Raw genomic sequence first — 21,341 nt, 5'->3', positions numbered from 1 at the left:
CACTAAAAATAGCGCATGTAAACTGCCTCTTCTGCAGCCCCAGTATGCAAGCCCAAGTGCTTTCACACTGGGCGCGATGCACTTGCAGGACAAGAAAAAAATGTCCTGCAAGCAACATCTTTGGGGCGGTGGGGGAGCGGTGTATACACCGCTCCTGCCCATTGAAATGAATAGGCGCTGCTTTCAAAGTGCCCTAAAAGCACTTTGAAATCAGCGGTAAACAGATGTGTTTGACCCCTTTTTAACCCCTTCTGGGGGTGTTAAAAGTGCTCTGCTAGCGGCGCCAAAATGCCGCTATAACACCGGTAAATCGCCGCTATATCTAGCGGCGCTTTACTGCTAGCACCCCCACACCGCCCCAGTGTGAAAGGGGTCTTAGACTCATGAATAGCGGAAATGTGAAAAAATGGTCTGGTCCATAGAGGGTAAAAAGGTGTGAAAGCTGAAGTGGTTAATCATTATAATGCAAACATTATAATGTTTGCAATGAATAGGTAGCAAACATTTATCTGTGCATCTTTCCCTTCTACAGGTTCACCGATCCAACCGACCCATTATTTGTAAAGGTTGCCGCCGTACTTTCACCAGCAGTCTGTCCCCGGGTCTAAGGCGGTTTGGCTTGTGTGATAGCTGTACCTGTGTCACTACAACAAATGAAGATTCCCACCAAGCAAGTCATGCAGAAGCTGCATCTGAAAGTATGGACAAGGATGAAGGAGATGGAGATTGGCCTATTTACATTGAGTCTGGTGATGAGAATGAAGTGGCTGAGGAAGACATTGAGGATAAAGAACAAATACATAGGGAGGTACTGATGTGACCCACTAGAAAATCCATGCAGTTACCTCTCTATGCAGGCCATCTAGGTAGCATTGTACTAATTGGCTTAGGCCGTCCTATTTCTGCCACTACTGAGACCATCTCAGTGGTCAGTAGGTTCATTGCCTCTTTGGCTATGCACTGTGCTGCTGGTCCATTAGCAGCAAAACACTTTCTATTTTACACATTTCTTGACATTTATTTTAGTGCTGTGCACTATATTTCGGCATTAACTGTGACTTCACCGGACTTTTTATTGTTGACATTTGTGTCATGGAAAGATCAGCTGTTTATTACATTGCAAGAATGCTTACCAGACTAGCCAGCGTACAAAAGATTTATCAGCCTCTGTTCTTTTAATGCCTTTTTTTATTTTTTTATACTACAGTCCTATAATTTAAGGCAATCAAAATGCCTCGCTCTCTTTGCAGCTGGGAGGAATAACGTGGTGTTTTGGACGTTTTAGGCATTAGACCTGTGTGTATGTATATTTGCACAACTAGAAATGTCCAAAAATATATGAAATTTCTTTGTGGTTAATCGTTCCTAGAATTAGCATTTAACACCTTTTCAGAAAAGACGAATGTGTTTGCACAAAGGGATTTTTACAAAATTAACGTGCCAATTTCTTTAGATGTTTAGAAAATGGATTTTATACACAGAAATGCTATGTGCCCTGTCTGACACAGAACCTAAAGACTTTCCTAAAAGGCTCATGTAGAAGGGCTGCTTTTTGCTATTCAAATGCATCTGTTTGAATGGCAAAAGTAGCGTGACAAGAAAAGGCTGCGTTTGACCTGCTCTGCGTGCAGTTCAAACGTTACTCTAAAGGACATGCTGCATGTAAACAGAACAAATAAAGGTCAGATGCAGCCTCTGAACTGCCATGTGTACTGCTGAGTTCAAGTCAATGGGATTACAAGTGCAACAATCAGTGCTATCTGTCCATTTTGTGGGCTGTTTGTCTGTTCTATATCCCTAGGATTACTGAGCAGGCTCATTGGGGAAAAAAAGAAACAGATACGTGTATTTTTTACGCGCTTGTTTTGTTTCAGCGTCCTTATTTTTTTTTTTTTATTTCCTCTTGTATCCTAAATTGCGCCTATTTGGGTGAGTCCTTATTTAAATACTACATAGGATAAGTTGTACCGAAGGCCTTGTATTGCAGCTATTGTGTACAAAAGAGTTGATAGGACATACTTCAGTCTGGTGGGAAGTTTGTAGTTATCATGTGACATGCAGGTTTCTCTTTTTTACCTCTTCTCCAGGAACCAACTAGTCCTCAGTGATGCAAAGAGTGTTTGTTTTTTTATTTTGTTTTTTTTAATTTATAAACCTCCTGGGTTGGTTTAGAATGGCACTGTGCCTTGTAATAGCTGTGACGGCCAAGGAAGTAAAGAGAGGAAGGTGAATTCTATGAATTCTCTCTCATTCAGATGGATAGCAGCAGATTCAAGGGTGCGTAGTGGGGTTAATAAATGTTATTGTAGGATTGTTTTTGTAACTCTGTAATATCTTCTGTACATATCATCTGCATCCTGTCTCTGTGGTGCCTGTATATTAACCCCTTCATCTCCTTTCCTGCACAGTAATACCCTTATCTCTGTCCTCCCCCACTGTATGTGACCTGTAGATTAACCCCTTTTTCACCTCCTTCTCTATGTATGACTTGTATAATAATCATAGTTACATAGTAAGGTTGAATAAAGACACCAGTCCATCCAGTTCAACCTGAGTGAGTGTGGGTGTGTCTCTACAATTGTCCCTATCCCTATACATTGTGTCTCATTAATATGCTCATCTATTATTATTATTAATTTAAGGTACCCATATAGCGCCATCAATTTACAGTCCCTACCCTTAAGGAGCCCACAATCCAAGGTCCCCAACTCACATTCATATACTAGGGCCAATTTTTTATTTATTTTGGACAGAAGCCAATTAACCTACCAGCATGTCTTTGGAGTGTGGGAGGAAACCGGAGTACCCGGAGGAAACCCACACAGACACAGGGAGAACATGCAAACTCCAGGCAGGTAGTGTCGTGGTTGGGATTTGAACCATCAACCCTTTTTACTGCTAGGCAAGAGTGCGACCCACTGTGCCACCCAAATCATGTACTAATGATAATCACTGTATCTAATGCACCATTACCAAGCTCCACATTTTAACCACTTTGATTTCAGCATGTTTCTTCCTTTCTGAAAAATTGTGGCAAAAGATGAGATCACCTTGGGGTGTCTGCTTTCTAAAAAGGAGTCATTTGCTGGGTGTTCGTATTGTCCTGGTCTTTTTATTTGATAACTTTTATAATTGAAAGTAAAGGAAATTTTTTTTGGTCGTCTTCTTTTTAATATAGTAAAAAAGCAGTAATTATTAAATACCACCAAAAGATGAGATACAATTAATTTGGGTAGAGTGTTGCTTGAAAGAGTAATTTCCGGCCAAACTACCGAAGCACTGAAAGATGACCTGATAGTAAGGGGTTAGTCAAGTGTTATGCTGCGTAAACACGGGCAGACTTTTCGACCGGACTGGTCCGATAGACTTGCCAGCGGACTTTCGAGGGACTTTCTAACGAACAGACTTGCTTACACACGATCACACCAAAGTCTGACGGATTCGTACGTGATGACGTACACCGGACTAAAATAAGGAAGTTGATAGCCAGTAGCCAATGGCTGCCCTAGTGTCGATTTTTGTCCATCGGACTAGCATACAGACGAGCGGATTTCTGAGTTACGACGTAAAGATTTGAAGCCTGTTCGAAATCTAAAGTCCGTCAGATTTGCGACTGGAAAAGTCAGCTGAAGGACCGGTGAAGCCCACACACGATCGGATTGTCCGCCGGATTTGGTCTGTCGGCATCCGTCAGACCAGTCGGGTCAAAAAGTCCAACCGTGTGTACGCCCCATTAGTCAAGTGGTTAAAAAAAACAAAAACTAACATTCCTGGAAATTGGAGCCTATCCTGGAGATAGGCTATAAAGATATAGCTAGAGCATCTTGAGAGAAAACCACTTGAAGAGTAACTCCACTTTTGTTGAGAAAAAAAACCATTCCCTTCTGGGTGATCTATGTACATTGCAAGGATTTTAACAAACTTTGTTGCAGATTCCTACCTTTTGTTATTCTGAAGAAATAGCTGTTTGTGTCTGTTAAATGTGAATTTAATGGGAGTGATTTAATATTTAACAGCTGCTGCATTTGCAGGGTTCTAATTAATGAGGAAAGTGGCAAGGTCTGCATCGTTTAGACATGATTTCCCTTTGGGAGAGTATCACAAAAAATGACTTTTTTTTTAGCTAGGGATGCCCAAAATCCGACTTGTATCTTAGTGCAGATTTCTGGGAAAATCAGTAAGCCAATCACAGAAGCAGAAAATTACATAATTGGGGGGCATTCTGTACACCATCTGTGTAAACACCTCCAGGTAGCCATATTGCATTTTACACAAAATTACAGAGCTGCAGATTGAAATGGAAAGGTAATTTTTAATAACATTCAATTACAATATGACTTATGTAGCAATTGTATATGCTATCTTTTTTTTTTTTTTTTGCATTTTTTTCCCACGAAAGTGTTGTTACCCTTTAAATACAGGAAAAACAAACTACATACAGCAAGGGTTTGGATTTTTTTTTTTTTTTAAACGTAACGTAAACCATGCCATTGCGTCTAACAATATTGGTGTATAAAGGCTGTGGTAAGCTCATTAATGCTTTTTTTTTTTTTTTTTTTCATATCACAGCTTTTTAGCAGTCCCTATAGTAGCAGCTGTGAAACTCTGAAATAATGAATTTGCTTTCTCTTTTTTTCCCCTTAATTCTTCCTTCTTTTGCCTATTGGCTGGAACTATTACATTTTTATATTGTCTGAATTTAGCCAATAGAAAAAAAATAAATTTAACTAAATGCCAAAGGAGGCTTGATGTCATTGTATGCAGAAAAACTGTAAATGTAAGGGCTCCTAAGACCTTCAGCTGTCTAGCTCCCTTGTTATCTCGACCCATGGTTATCTCCAGAACTTCTCCAGAGTCTCTGCCATACCCTAGGGACTTTCTACCCCAATCTACCCAGCTAGCCTCCTACTCTATTTGCTTTTAGGCGATCCCTGAAAACTCATATCTTTAGAGAAGTTTATTCCACTGTTACCTAAAAAATGTACTTTTTTCCCTTTTCTACATAAACACATCCCATACATTTATTACCTTTTTGTATCACTTGACCTTCCTTTTTTAAATTGTAAGCTTTCATGAGGCCCTCCTAACCCTCATGTATTGAATTGTTTTGTAACTTGACTGTCTTCCTTTTGTATTGTAAAGCTTCGAGAAAACTGTTGGTGATTTATAATTCCTGTGTAATAATAATAGAGCTGTGACATTAGAATGGGAGCAATAAACAGCTTAGTACAGACTCTAAGCACAGGCATTGTTAAACGGAATAGCAGGAGGAATGGCATGGGTCACTTTAATTCTAGAAAGTTAGCACTACATAGGAGTAAATGAACTGCTATATATGTCTCTTCCTGCAAAAACACTGTTTTGACTTAAAGGGGTTTTAAACCCTTACATATACCCAGTGAAATGACTTGCCTCAGGTGATGCACAGAAATGAAAAAAATTATCCTACGCAAGTTGTACCTGTTTATCTATAGTCATCTTTCCTTACATCCATTCAAAGTGCAGAATTTAAACAGGATCTCTCCGCTCTAAAAAGCACGGGATGGGGAGCTGAAATGAGGAGGGCTCTGAGAGCTGATTGGAAGGACCAGTCCACCCCCCCCCCCCCACACACACACACACACACACACACACACACACACACACACACACACACACACACACACACCACACACAGGAACAGAGCTGAGGCTGTCAATCACAGACTATGCCCACCCCGTCACCATTTTTCTCTTGGTGTCAGGAAAGCTTGTCAGAAATTACTCCTGCTGATAGCAGAGTAATGAGGCAGTGGACAGAAATGACATTTAGTGCTTTTATTTGAGACAAGAACACTATCACACTATAGAGGGATATGCTTTGTTCGTATGTCATATCTGAGGTTTACAACCACTTTAACACACGTTGTGACATGTCTAGCATGTGGAAATTCCCTTGATTGAATTGATTAAAGGGTTTTTTTTTCTTTTTTTCTTTTTTTTTTTTTCTTAGCTTGTTTATCTAGAAAAATACAACCTATATAGATTTTAGATTATGTGGGACACGGAACTGATTATAAATTGACTTTGTCAGAGATATAATTATTTTTATAATACTAGTCTTGGTATTGCTCTGTGGAGCATTTCAGACTGACTTAACCAGTACATTATTGTATTACTTTTACAGCTGATCATAATTTTAAGCAGGTTTGTTTTTGCTGTGACATCGCAATGAAATATTTCATTTATATTTCTTGTTACAGTTTGCAAAGTCTGCAGCTTTGTACTTAAGCTCCACTGTGTATGTACGTTATGTATTTGATATCATTGTGCAGAGTTAAGGTGGGCAACTATTACATGTAAATAAGGTGTTTTAGTACTGGAGTGTTTTTATTAGGACTCCATTGCATGTTAAGCTAGTAAATGTAATCTGAGAACAGATTTCAACTTCCTTGAGGGGCTGGACCAAATTCGGTGTCTTCTTAATGAGGGAATCCCACCTAAAACCATGTATACAATTAAGGTGGGTTGCTACTGAGAGCAATGTGTTTTTCTTTCCAGGAATAAAACCCCCGGTTTTCTCAAACGTCAAAACTTCTAAACGACTCACTGTGTTTCTTTAAAAAATGTAATTATCTAGGGTTATATTACTGTATGCAAATATAGTCCATGTTTGATATTTATTATTCTACATACACAGGTAAATAAAAGGTTTCTCATCTTACCTTTATTCTTCTACGCTACAATAGAATTATCTGGAAAGTGTTCTAAGAAACAGAATGTCATTTTATGTCCAAAGACCGTATGGTTATACTTTCAAGCCTTTGAATAAAGCCTTTTAAGCCATTTCTTTGAAACAGGGCTGTGTTAATGTCCAAAGAGCTTTATTTCGTGAATGCATAATGAAATTTTTTAAAGTACATCTGTCATAAATCCGGGAAATTCTGTTCAGTATTTGTTTAACAATTGTGTAAGTAGAGATTTTCTTTAGTGAAAAATCACATTTTAAAATCATTAAGGAAAGAATGAATAAGTAGGATGGGATTTTAAAGGTGCTATTTGAGGCCACAAACAAGGGTAATATAAAAACAATAATATATTTTGTACAAAGATTAAAAACTTTAAACCTGTAAACAAATTAGTTACATATGACAAGTAATTCGATCACATTATGTTTGATTCCAAACGCACTAATATCTTCTACATGTTTCGTCAAAGTGGCTTCTTCAGGAAGTATTTAAGTGCTGATAACATGACTAAATGAAGAAATGATCACAATTAGTACAAATACATAAATCATTCTGACATGTTCACTTCACCTACCACAGGTTGCCCCCATATGGAATCAAGGGCCATAGATGGAGGGGGGACAATCCTAGAGAGTCAGGGGGCTCAATGATTTACCCAAAAGCCCAAGGACACGGCCCCAATCCCCCACACATAGCCACGCTTTGGGTCAATCAAGGGGCACAGTCGATACAGGACAAAATTGAGTCTATGGCATAAGTAATATTGAAGTAAGATATAGCATAACAATCGCGTCACTTGCTGCGGGGCGAATAGGGCATAAAAGCCAGACACCTGGCGGCCATTTAGCTGGAGCTTGGGACGCTTCTCCATGTGGAGATAGTGGCGTTTTGGATCCCAATAGAGGAGTGGAGATGATCTATATATGGCAATATATTTAAAACTTATAGGGATAGAGGCGTTGTGTATAGGTTTTAAGTATTCACTATGAAAGCAACTTTTTAATTGCTCGGCATGCCATTAAAAATTATAAATGAAGCAACACTCGATCACTACTTACTAGGTGGATGCTTTACAAATAGAACTTTTTTGCCTACTATTCAATAATTAAATGCTATACACATAGAACCTTTGCCATAGATCCCCCATTCCTTTTTGTTTTGTATTCTTTACACGATTTATAAATCCAATTTGGATTCCCAGATCATTGGATGATTTCGATTTGATTTTAGTAAGTATATTTATAGTCTGTCCTGTAATCTATTTGAGAGAGCCTTGGCCTATATGCTATATCGAACTTCCATGTTACCTATGACCAGACTAAATTTTGTCCTGTCATTTGTGCCCCTTCTATGTTTGACCCAAAGCGTGGGTATGTGTTGGGGATTGGGGCTGTGTCCTTGGGCTTTTGGTTGACTTGTCCCCCCCCCCCCCCACCATCTCTGGCCCTTGATTCCATATAGGGGCAACCTTTGGAAGTTTTCATGATGTGAACTTGATATGTCTCACAGACTGATTTATGTATGTATTTGTACTAATTGTGTTCATTTCTTCATTTAATTATTGTTGTGCGCACTTAAATACTTATTGAAGAAGTAAAACATGTAGAAGATATTAGTGCGTTTGGAATCAAACATAATCTAGCAAGCTGTGGTCGAATTTCTTGTCATATGTATGTAATTTGTTTACATGTTTATGGTTTTTAACCTTTTGTACAAATGAAACATTATTGTTTTTATATTACCCTTGTTTGTGGACTTAAATGGCACATTTAAAATCACATCCTACTTATTCATTCCTTCCCTAATGTCATTTTGGGATGTAGTACAGACATATATAAACCTTTAACCAGACAGTGCCCCCTTTTTTTTACATTTTAAAATCAGTAGATGTTGATATTTAGCCAGCTAAAGTTATTTGTAAATCTTGACTTCTATTAAAGTGAGGCCTTGCTGTACCCCTTCTGCCTTTGAGCCTTCCTGCAGGTAATTGAGTTTGCCTATTAAAGTACAACTAAAAGCCTCTGTATTATAGTCTAAACATGTTTCCATTTACTGTGTAATGCGCAAACCTCATAGAAAAAAAAACAAAAACTTCCTTTTGCCTTCCCTAATTTCAGCCAAATTTTCCCTTATTTGCAACTTGCATGCTCCCCCTCTGACACTGCAGGCCATGGTATTAGGGTTTTAGCAACAGAAGATGTGCTGTCAATACAGGAAGCAGTGGGGCAGGACTGGGTGTGCCCAGGTGCTGATTTACAAGCTACCTCGGCAGTGACAATGCTGACAGCCATGCCTCTGGAAAAAAATTTCATTCAACTATAGTGCATGCAGGCACAGCCTACATGAGTGTGGCAACTCTGGTCTGAATGAAGGAGCAGTGCAGCATTGTTTCCTTACGATCACAGGAAGCTGCATTAAGTGGACTTCACTGGCACCATTGACATGTAATTTGTGAGACTTTGTAGGGGTACTGAGAAAAAACTTTGAACATTTGAGCAGCCCCCTCTTGGCTGTATGATAGGCTTTAGGTAGGTGGGGGGGGCGGCAGTAAAACCCAAATGGTGATAATGCTCACTCACTGCATTGTGTCTTTGGAGGAGCAGCTGTCTCCCAGGCTGCTCTTCTAATTTGGACTACAATTACTTGGGCCCCATGCACACTGGGTGCTTAGCCCTGGTGCATGGTACTACGACATTTAGCCACGAGTCCAATGCACCAGGGCTAAATGCCCAGTGTGCATGAGGCCTCTGACACCTCTTCTCATTTAATTACATAGAGGTTTCTTTTTTGGCGTTCACATAAGATAGCTGAGAAAGCTACTAACATTTCTTGAGATTTCAGTTTCATCCATAGAAAGTTACGAGGACATAAGATTTCTGGCTGATCAACAGGTATTTTCTGTACTTGCAGAAAATGAATTTATCCTGAAAAATAATGAAGCCCCTACATCAAAGGACCTGTAAGCTGCAATGTATGGCATTTTGTCCTTGAGTTTACTTATCATTTAAACAGTAAGGTTTAGCTAATATTTGGTTGCATTTAAACTTGTTCAACTTTAAAGTGGGGTTCCACCCAAAAAACAAAAATACCTGGGAAAAATTCTTAAAAAAAAAACCCCAAAAAAATTTGGATTTTTTTTTTTACTTACCTCTAAATGCCTGTTGCTAGGTGGTCCCTCGTAGTCTGCCTGTTCCTCTGCCTGGGCTGGTGACATAACTTCCCCCCAGGCACAGGAAGGGCTCCGCTCTGCTCCCTCCCTCTTGTCAATCATCTGGGACCCATTACAGGTCCCAGGTGATTGAGCGGCCAATCACAGCGCGCGGCGCCGCTCGCGCATGCGCAGTGGGTGCCAGGCTGTGAAGCCACAGCCTGGCGCCCACAGTTGAAATGCTGGCACCGACGAGCGAAGGGGGGGACGAGCGGGGCTTCGATCCCCCCGCATCGCTGGACCCTGGGACAGGTAAGTGTCCAATTAAAAGTCAGCAGCTGCAGTATTTGTAGCTGCTGACTTTTAATTTTTTTTTTTTTTGACGGCCCCCCTGGGTGGAACTCCTCTTTAAAGAACAAGTCAAGTTGAATCTGACTATTGCTAGCTATACAGTGAGGGAAAAAAAGTATGATCCGCTGCTGATTTTGTACATTTGGCCACTGCCAAAGAAATGATCAGTCTATTATTTTAATGGTAGGTTTATTTTTAACCGTGAGACAGAATACCAACAAAAATATCACAAAAAACGCATTTAAAAAAAAGTTTTGCATTTTAATGAGTGAAATAAGTATTTGATCCCATAATCAAGCAGCACGATTTCTGGCTCCCATGTGTCTTCTATACAGGTAACAAGCTAAGATTAGGAGCACTCTATTAAAGGGAGTGCTCTTAATCTCAGGGTGTTCCCTGTATAAAAGACACCTGTCCACAGAAGCAATCAATCAGATTCCAATCTCTCCACAATGGCCGAGACCAAAGAGCTGTCCAAAGATGTCAGGGATGAGATTGTAAAGCTACACAAGGCTGGAATGGGCTACAAGACCATTGCCAAGCAGCTTGGTGAGAGGGTGACAACAGTTGGTGCGATTATTTGCAAATGGAAGAAACACAAAATAACTGTCAATCTCCCTCGGTCTGGGTCTCCATGCAAGATCTCACCTCGGGGAGTTTCAATGATCTTGGGAACAGTGAAGAATCACCCCAGAACTACACGTGAGAATCTTGTCAATGATCTCAAGGCAGCTGGGACCATAGTCACCAAGAAAACAATTTGTAATACCCTACGCCGTGAAAGACTGAAATCCTGCAGCACCCGCTAGGTCCCCCTGCTCAAGAAAGCACATGTACAGGCCCGTCTGAAGTTTGCTAATGAACATCTGAATGATTTTGAGGAGAACTGGGTGAAAGTTTTGTGGTCAGATGAGACCAAAACCTAGCTCTTTGGCATTTATCTTAACTCACTGTGTTTGGAGAAGGAATGCTTCCTTTGACCTCAAGAACACCATCCCCACCTTCAAAGATAGAGGTGGAAACATTATCATTTGGGGGCGTTTTTCTGCTAAGGGGACAGGACAACTTCACTGCATCAAAGGGATGTTGGACAGGGTCATGTACCATCAAATCTTGGGTGAGAACCTCCTTCCCTCAGCCAGGGCATTGAAAATGGGTCGTGGATGGGTATTCCACCATGACCCAAAACACATGGCCAAGGCAACAAACGTATAGCTCAAGAAGAAGCACATTAAGGTCCTGGAGTGGTCTAGCCAGTCTCCAGACCTTGATCCCATCGAAAATATGTGGAGGGAGCTGAAGGTTCAAGTTACCAAACATCAGCCTCAAAACCTTAAAGTGGATGTAAACCCGATTCATGAAATTTGACCTAGGCACATATATCTATAGTGTTCTCTTATCGCTCTATAAAGCACTAAGTCCTGTGTCTTTCTGCTGGTTCGTTCCTCTGTTATCAGTATGATAACTTCTGAGTTCTCCAAGATGGGAGATAAAACCAGCTGAAAATGTGTGTCATGGGAGATTGCTATAGATTAGCGGAGAGCTTGTCTTGTCACAGCACAGCTCTGCAAGTATCTTTGTTCTGCCTATGTGGAGTGGGGGTGTGTGCCTTTCCTCCAATCAGCTGTCTCCCAGTGTAAGCCAAGAATACACTCCTACTGCTGAATGAGAAAGTAAAAATTCTAAACTGTTGTAAGAATTATAAAGAATATAGCAAGCTGAAGACAGCAGATATGCATGTAAAAATTATGTGAAGGAGATTTGTCTCATCTCTGTGTATCATCTGAGGCTGTTCACTTCACTGTGAGGGTTTACATCCACTTTTAATGACATGGAAGAGGATCTGCAAAGAGGAGTGGGACAAAATCCCTCCTGAGATGTGTATATACCTGGTGGCCAACTACAAGAAACTTCTGACCTCTGTGATTGCCAACAAGGGTTTTGCCACAAAGTGCTAAGTCATGATTTTTGCAAAGGGGTCAAATACTTATTTTACTAACTTTTTTAAATGTGTTTATCTGGATTTTTTTGCTGTTACATAGTTGCAAAGTAGGCGAGGTTGAAAAAAGACACAAGTCCATCAAGTTCAACCTGTGTGTGATTTTATGTCAGTATTACATTTTATATCACTGTATGTTGTGGTTGTTCAGGTGCTTATCTAATAGTTTTTTGAAATTATCGATGCTCCCCACTGAAACCACTGCCTGTGGAAGAGAAACATCCTAACTGTTCTTACAGTAAAGAACCCTCTACGCAGTTTAAGGTTAAACCACTTTTCTAATTTTAAACTTTTCTTCTAATTTTAATGAATGGCCGTGTGTCTTATTAAATTCCCTTTTGTGGAAAAGTTTTATTCCTATTGTGGGGTCACCAGTATGGTATTTGTACATTGAAATAATATCCCCTCTCAAGCGTCTCCTCTCCAGAGAGAACAAGTTCAGTGCTCGTAACCTTTCCTCATAACCAAGGTCCTCCAGTCCCTTTATTAGTTTTGTTGCCCTTCTCTGGACTCTCTCCAGGTATAGCACATCCTTCCTGAGGACTGGTGCCCAGAACTGGACAGCATACTCCAGGTGTGGCCAGACCAGAGTCTTGTAGAGTGGGAGACTTATCGTTTTTTTTTCTCTGGAGTTAATCCACTTTTTAATGCATGCCAATATTCTGTTTGCTTTACTTGCAGCAGCTTGCATTGTATGCCATTGCTGAGCCTGTCATCTACTTGGCCCCCCAGGTCCTTTTCCATCCTAGATTCCCCCAGAGGTTCTCCCCCTAGTGAGTAGATTGCATTCATATTTTTGCCACCCAAATGCATTATTTTACATTTTTACTACATTTTTCTACATTAAACCTCATTTGCCATGTAGTTGCCCACCCCATTCATTTTTTTCAGATCTTCTTGCAAGGTTTCCAGATCCTGCGGAGAAGTTTATTGCCCTGCTTAGCTTAGTATCATCCACAAATACATAGATTGAGCTGTTTATCCCATCCTCCAGATCGTTTATGAACAAATTAAATAGGATTGGTCCCAGGACAGAACCCTGGGGGACCCCACTTTCCACCCCAGACCATTCCGAGTACTCCCCATTTATTACTACTCTCTGAATTCGCCCCTGTAGCCAGTTTTCAATCCATATACTCACCCTATGGTCCATGCCAATGGACCTTACTTTGTACAGTAAACGTTTATGGGGAACTGTATCAAATGCTTTTGCAAAATCCAGATACACCACGCCTACGGGCCTTCCTTTATCTAGATGGCAGCTCACCTCCTCATAGAAGGTTAATAGATTGGTTTGGCAAGAACGATTCTTCATGAATCCATGCTGATTACTGCTAATGATACCATTGTCATTACTAAAATCTTGTATATAGTCCCTTATCATCCCCTCCAAGAGCTTGCATACAATTGATGTTAGGCTAACTGGTCTGTAATTTCCAGGGATGTATCTTGGTCCTTTTTAAAATATTGGTGCTACATTGGCTTTTCTCCAATCAGCCGGTACCATTTCAGTCAGTAGACTGTTTGTAAAAATTAGGAACAATGGTCTGGCAATTACTTGGCTGAGTCCCTTAAGAACCCTCAGGTGCAAGCCATCTGGTCCCGGTGACTTATTAATGTTAAGTTTTTCAAGTCTGTTTCTAATTCTGTCCTCTGTTAGCTATGAGGGTGCTTCCTGTGACATGTCATAATAATAAACATCATAGTTTTGGTTACTGAAGCCCTCCAATTCCCTCATGAAGACCGAGGAGAAGAAAAAATTCAATACCTTCGCCATCTCTCCATCCTTAGTAACCAGATTCCTTTCATCATTCTTTATGGGACCAATATGATCTCGCCTCCCTTTCTTACTATTTATGTACTTAAAGAATTTCTTGGGATTTTTTTTACTCTCCTTCGCTATGTGTCTTTCGTGTTCTATCTTAGCCGCCCTGATTTTACCCTTACCTTTCTTGTTGCATTCTTTGTAAAGTTGGAATGCTGATGATGATCCCTCAGCCTTGTATCTTTTGAAGGCCTGCTCCTTTGCTTTTATATGCATTTTTAAGTTGGAGTTAAGATTTTATCCCAATTATCTTCTAGCAAGGATCGTAGTTTAGGGAAGTTGGCTCTTTTGAAATTCAGTGTCTTTGTATTCCCCTTTATGTTTCCTATTTGTGTGATTTATACTAAAATGAATTGACCTGTGATCGTTGTTTCCTAAATTGCCCCATATTTCCACATCCATGATCAGGTCTGTATGGTTGGTAATCAGTAGGTCTAGTAATGCTTTTTTTCTAGTTGGTGCGTTTACCCTCTGACTCATGAAATTGTCCTGCAAGACATTTAGGAACTGGCGAGCCTTAGATGAATGTGTGGTTCCTTCCACCTAGTCTATGTCTGGATAATTAAAATCCCCCATTATAATGACACTTCCCACTCTTGCCGCTAGATAATCCAAATTGTGATAGGAGGTCCACCTCCGCCCTCTGGTTGGGGGGCCTATAGCATACTCCCAGTATTAATTTGCCCTTCATTTCCTCCCTTTTGTAGCTCTACCCATAAGGCTTCCACCTCCTCCCTTAGTGATGTCATCTCTCACATTCACTTGTACGTCATTTTTGATATACAGGTATACCCATCCCCCTCTTTTACCCTCTCTACCCCTGCAATTTAGGGAATACCCTTGAATGGTTGCCAGCTAATCGAGAGCTGTTGAACCAAGTCTCTAATTCCTACAAAATACAAAATACTCTTCGTACAACAGTAGGTCTAGTTCTCCCAATCCCATGTTCGCCAGACTCCTGGCATTGGTGAGCATGCCACGTAGTTTAGACCGGTCGCATAATATCTCCTTATTGGGTGCCCTGGGGTTGCAAATAGGACTTGTTACTATACTTACCTTGGGTTTAGGTGCTTTAGTCAACTTACCACTAATGCCGCCAATACTACCCTCTGAAATATGCACCGAGCTGACTATCTCTACCTCTTGACCCCCCCATCGCCTAATTTAAAAGCCCCTCTAACTTTTCCGCCATCTTCACTCCCAGCAGATCTGCACCCTCATTTTATGTGCAGTCTGTCCCTTCTATAGAGCTGATAACCGACTGAGAAGTCGCCCCAGTTCTCCAGGAACCCAAACCCCTTCTTTCTACACCAGCTCTTCAACCACCTAATCTCCCTCTGCCTTTCTGGTGTGGCTCGCGGTACTGGTAGTATTTCTGAGAATACTACCTTGGAGGTCCTTTTCCTCAATTTAACTCCTAAGTTATTCTGTCTCTCACTGTTAAAATAAACCTACCATTAAAATTATAGACTGATCATTTTTGTCAGTGAGCAAATGTACAAAATCAGCAGGGGATTAAATACTTTTTTTCCCCTCACTGTACTACAAAAATCTCCATAGATGATCAGTAAGGAGGCTTGGTAAATTTGATTTTTTTTTTTACATTAAAAGTTTAGATTTTTACTTCATCTATTTGTATCTCATGATCGTCCTAATTGTTTTTACTAAATATAACCCTGTGTATGCATTTTGTTAATAAATATGCTTCATTTGAATTTTCAATGTAATGGAATCAAGAGGAGCATTATAGTTCTTAGAGATGGTTAAAACCATCAGCTCCGTTTCAAACCTTTTAAGAGAATTTGTTTCATTTCCAATAAGGGGTTGGACTTTTACTTTACTGAGCAAATAATTTTTATCCTGTTACTTGTGATTTGGTATGAGATGTTATTACATAGAGACACCAGAGTTAAGGGTATGCATTTCCTTGTGAGCAGAAAATGTCCTTAAATGAAACCTATCAAATTATAAAAATAGGAGCTGCCATTGTCGACTTAGCTCTCCAGCCAGCCTCCGTCGTATTAATCTCCATAGCATCCCATATCTCTAAAGCCTTTAAAGTATAAATCCAGTTGTGTTGAAAAAAAAATATTCATCCGCCAAGAATTTTAGCAAACATTGTTCTGAATTTCACCCCCAAGCACCATGACAGTGCACATACATTGCAGTGTACCACAAAACATGGTAACGCACTACCATTCGTGAAAAGATGCATCAGAAAAAATATTGGAGGTATGTTTTATTGTCCTCTGTTGTGAACTGGTAGCCCACAGAAAATAAATTTGTTATCTTAACCCAGCACATTAATGCAGACAGGTGTGAATGTGCCCTAAAACGTTGCACGCCTTTTTGTTTTGATGCTCTTGACAGTGGCATGTAAGTAGGGATGGGCTGATCGGACCCCTGTTCGGTTCGCGTTAGAACTTTCGAACACCACAAAAGTTTGGACCCAAATAATGAACCTCATTAATCTTAATGGGACCCGAACGTCAAAAATCAAAAGTGCCCATTTTAAAGGCTTATATGGAAGTAATTGGGCATACATTAGTTATAAGGGTCTGGGTCCTGCCCTGGGGGACATGTTTCAATAAAAAAAAAAAAAAAAAAAGTTTGTGAAAAATGTAATTTTTAAATGAGCAGTGATTTTTTTTTTTTTTTTTTTGATTTTTAAAGTTAAAGCATAAAAATGAAAAATCCCTTCCAATATAGTGCATGCGGAGTCCCCTTAGTCTGTCTGTAAAGTGGCAGATCTGTACCATGTCTAGAATCTGCTGCAGCAATAATTGCATTTATAAAGCAAAAAAAAAAAACATTTTCCCTGCAAGCTGCCTTTCTTTTGCTCAGCAACAGCTGGGAAGCCAGTGTGTATGATGAGGCCACAATGTAGTGCACTGGGAACTAGATTAGAGATTCTCTTTAATCGTACATCACGGGACACAGAGCTATACTAATTACTATGTGGGTTATAGTCCACCTTCAGGTGCTGGACACTGGCACACCCTAAACAGGAAGTTGCCTCCCTATATAACCTCTCCCATACAGGGAGCATCTCGGTTTTTTCACCAGTGTCTAAGGTGTTGTCACAAGTGAAGATGCTGTGCTGTGCTGAGCTCCACTGGAGCAATCCTTGTTGGGGCTAGCTATGCAGCCAGATCCATTCAAAGTGTCTTTTAGGCCAAATTAAATGGTGCCCGGGCCTCGTAACCGAAGAAACAAGGTTTTGCTTGTAAATGCTTCTCTTTTTAGAGAGCTGGACCCCGGGATCCAGTACTTTAGGTATTAAGGCCATAAGGTTTTACTGGCGGGGTGCTATTACAGGTCCAGGATTGAGGGTCCCCGGTTCCTGAAGGTTTGTTAATGGAACCCACTGTAAAGGGTGAAGATTGGGTCTGTTTGTTTTACCACAGAAAACCCTGCGGCGGGAAAGTTAAGTGGAGTTTTCTAAGGAATTTTTTAAATTTTCTTATGAAATGTTTCCTTTAAAGTAAATGTTGTCATGCCTAAGTGTCACCACTGGGGGCTGTATGGAGCACGTACCTTCTCGTGCTTTGCTCAGAGATCACGTCGTGTCACAGAAGCAGCAGACTTTTTTCCTCTGGCTAGCAGGCAGACCTCCAGTAAGTTTGGGGGGTTTTGCTTCCTCCAGACACCTCCACCTGGGCTGAACTCTTCCCCTCCTGAGTATAAACGATCGGCAATGCCGTTTTCTTTCACCACCCCTACTCAGCGGTGGCTTCCAGATCTCCTCCACGCCATCCCTCCCTCACTCACAAGCCGATCGGAGGCTCGTGCTTGCGCGGGAAAACTTTTTTGAAAGAGAAAGGAGGGGGCGCGTTGCGAGGTGGGGGAGGTGGGGGAGGGCTTGGCATTGGTGTGTTTTAAAAAAAAAAATAAATTACTCCATTTGTGCTGGCTGCAAAATTGTCAGACATAAGAGCATGAAAGAGGTTTTGGTGATGCAGGCATTTCCTATTTGACACATTTAATATTTGCATCAGGCTGAGCATTATTAGTAGCGGCAGTAGCTGGACTATTGCTCAAGCAGTGGATATAATTTCTTCTGGTAGTACCTCTGCTTTGTGCATCGGGCCAAGGTCAGAAGGGGGGTGTTGAAATACCCCCAAAAAAAGAGCTAAAAGGGTCTCCTCTGGAAAGCCTACTCATTTCTACAAATGGCATCCTCCCCTGAGAGAGGGTGGCTGGTTAGAGTGAGCATCGGGGTCATGAAATGTTTGCAACTGTTTTCAACACTGCAGCCCATGTTTATTTTACTAAAAAAGATTTTTCCTCAGCCATGATGGGTTTTTAAGAAAAAAAAAAAAATAAAGTTTAGCGACTTTAATCACATCCCAGTGTGGGTCAAAATGCGACAGGTTCTCTTCCATTGCCCAGGACCCTCAAACTGAGGAACTAGGGGCGGGAGAAGACCAATTCCCTCAGGGGACCATGGTGAGGCTGATGACTCCTCTTCTGATGTGTCAAATGCGGGAGAATCAGCTGTTTCAATCTTAAGATTGATGGTGCAATTTCTTGCTGAATGGTCCGCTCCACATTTATGTACCCTTAACTGAGTGTTTTGGGTTCACTAAAGCCTCAAGCTGTGCATGCCTTTTCCTGTCCATTCAATGTTGGAAAAGCTTTTTTGTATCTGAGGGGATCACCCAGATAAGCATTATTTTCCCTCCTAAAGTTTTCACACTTTATCGTATGGTGGAGAAAATTCACTAAGTAGGGTACACCAGCAATTAACGCTGTTATATCCTTTGTGAACAAGAGTTTGACTTGTCCGGCAGACAATGCTCAAATGCTTAGGGATCCAATGGATAAAAAGTTGGAATTCCTATTTCCTAAAAAAAAAAAAAAAAAAAAAACACTTTTCTCTGGCAGATTGAGTGTCTCAGCCTGCGCTGACAATAATTGCTTAATCGTTGAGAGACCAGTTTAAACAGGTGTTCAAGGTTATCTTGCTCAGCGGGCCCAGGATCTAGCCGTTTTATGTTTGCAATAGTTGCTATGAGAGATTCTATCCTTCAGGCCTTGCGCCCTTCGCTAAGCACCATGCAGAAGCTCCTGGCTAGTCTTCCTTTTGCAGTGAAACAGCTATTTGGGGATGTTTTGGATAATACATCCAAAGAAATTCTAGTGGAAAAAGTACCCCTTTTGCCATTTAAGAAAAGGAGTAAATGTATTTTTGTTTTTAACGCACCTTCTGTTCCAGGGGTATCAGCCTCCAGGCAGTTACGTTGGTTTCCGCCATCAGGTTCAAAAGGTAATCCTCAGGGTTAACCCAGGGACAAAAGAGGTCTTGGGGGAGGAAACCTACAAGATACTAAAGCCTCCTTATGAGAAGGCGCCCCCGCTCGCTCAACAGGGCGAATTCTTCTGCAGTTCAAGGATCTGGCAGGAAGAGTGTCAAGACGAATGGGGGACTTCCTCAATAGCTCCAAGGTACAAACTGGAGTTCCAAGACGGTCTCCTCATTTTCTCAGATCAAACGCTCCTAAGGATCCAGAGAAAAAGAAGTCTCTCTCAAGCATTGGACCATCTTATGGCAAAAAGTGATCATGGTGGCCCCATGTAAGAGCAGAGGTTGGGGTTTGGTTAAATTCAAATGGACATTCTGGATCTCAAAAATATAAATTCAATTCCTGAATATAACCACTCTTTTTTCGCATGTAGTCAATCCAATCAGTTATCTCCATCCTACAAGGAGGAGAACTTCTGGTGTCAATCGACGTCAAAGATGCATACCTCCATATGCCTATTTCCTCACTCACTAGTAATATCTACTTTTCAAGGTGGAAAATCTTCATTTTCAGTGTGTAGCTCTGCTTTCCCGTCTAGCTACTGCACCTTGAGTGTTTACAAAGGTTCTGGCCCCTCTTCTAGCAAGATTAAAGGGCCCAAGGTATAACGATTATGGTTTACCTGGACGATCTGTTAATAGTCCAGTCGGTAGCCCGCTTAGACCAAAGTATGGTCACCACATTCAACTACCTGGAATATCTAGGTTGGTTTCTCAGCCTAGGAGAAATATTCTTTAAAATGATCAAAAGGGCTAAGATACTTGGGTCTGATCATAGGTACACGCAAAAAAAGGGTATTCTTGCCCCAGGCAAAGATCAGCGCCATAAAAGGAGCTGAATTAGGTGGTCGAAGCAAGATTAATTTTTCTATTCAACTTTGCATGAGGTTGTTGGGAAAGATGGTGGCTTCATTCGAGGCCGTTCCTTATGCTCAGTTTCATTCGAGACTGCTGCAAAACATTATCCTATCGGCTTAGAACAAAGGGTTCAAGCTCTAGATTCCCAATGTGTCTGACTCCAAAGCCTACGGCCACATCACCCTGAAAGCACCCGATCTTGTCTGATCTTGGAGGCTAAGCAGGGTCGGGCCAGGTTAGCACCCGGATGGACCACCTGGAAATACCAGGTACTGTAGGCTTGGTACACCGGAGCCTCAGTTTATGGTTAATATCCAAAAATCTGCAAAGGGGAAAACCCTTCTTTCAGTTACCACAAAGTGGCCCAGATCAGAAATGACCTTGCCCATTATAATTCAAGAAATTCAGGCAGAGCAGTTGGTTCTGAGGGCCTGAATGTTCAGTTTACGTTGTCCTGCCAGGATTCAATCTGACTATGCCACAGCAATGGCCTATATTAATCACCAAGGGGGCACAAGAAGTGCGTCCCAGAGAAAGGTGAATCATATCCTATCTTGGGCAGAAAACAATGTAGTTTGGCTATCGACGGTCTGCATTCTATGAATAGAAAATTGGCAGGCGGACTACTTGAGTCGCCAGCAGTTGTTCCCAGGAAAATGGTTCCCTCACCCCGTTATCTTCCAGTCAATATGTCAAAGATCGGGGATCCAAGACCTAGATCTGTTTACGTCCAGGTTCAACAAAGATATCGACAACTTTGTGTCAAAAACAAAGGATCCGCTAGCACGCGGAACAGATGCCTTGCTATTCCCGTGGAATCGGTTCTCACTGATTTATGCATTCCCTCCTATTCTGCCTGCATCCACGACTTCTTCGCAGGATCAAGCAGGAAGGGAAGTCTGATTCTTGTGGCTTCAAGCGGGGCCCAGGAAATCTTTGTATGCCGGGATCGTAAAGATGACAGTAGGGGACCCATGGATCCTACCGCCACGGCCAGACCTTCTTTCGCAAGGTCTGGTATTCCATCCTACTTTACAAATGCTAGATTTAACGGTTTGGCTATTGAGACCCACAATCTGAAGAAACGTGGGCTGTCAGATTCAGTGGTTTCTATCTTGGTTAATGCAA

The 21,341-nt window shown here is 41.2% G+C and overlaps 1 protein-coding gene and 1 pseudogene across 2 annotated transcripts in view; both read left to right on the top strand.

The window, feature by feature from the left end:
• ZBTB8B (zinc finger and BTB domain containing 8B) overlaps positions 1-6,839 on the top strand; it is a 32,323-nt gene extending 25,484 nt beyond the window's left edge. For both annotated transcript variants that reach the window (XM_073615363.1, XM_073615362.1), the window contains one exon: positions 533-6,839. In XM_073615363.1, the coding sequence (XP_073471464.1) occupies positions 533-820 (288 nt within the window). In that variant the 3' untranslated portion in view covers positions 821-6,839. The remainder of the gene's footprint in view (positions 1-532) is intronic.
• Positions 6,840-20,378: 13,539 nt separating this feature from the next.
• LOC141130210 (5S ribosomal RNA) lies at positions 20,379-20,494 on the top strand (annotated as a pseudogene).
• The last annotated feature ends 847 nt before the right edge of the window (positions 20,495-21,341 follow it).

The sequence above is a fragment of the Aquarana catesbeiana genome, linkage group LG02, assembly GCF_042186555.1.
Source record: "Aquarana catesbeiana isolate 2022-GZ linkage group LG02, ASM4218655v1, whole genome shotgun sequence".
Lineage (NCBI taxonomy): Eukaryota > Metazoa > Chordata > Amphibia > Anura > Ranidae > Aquarana > Aquarana catesbeiana.
This window is presented reverse-complemented; position numbering and strand designations above follow the sequence as displayed.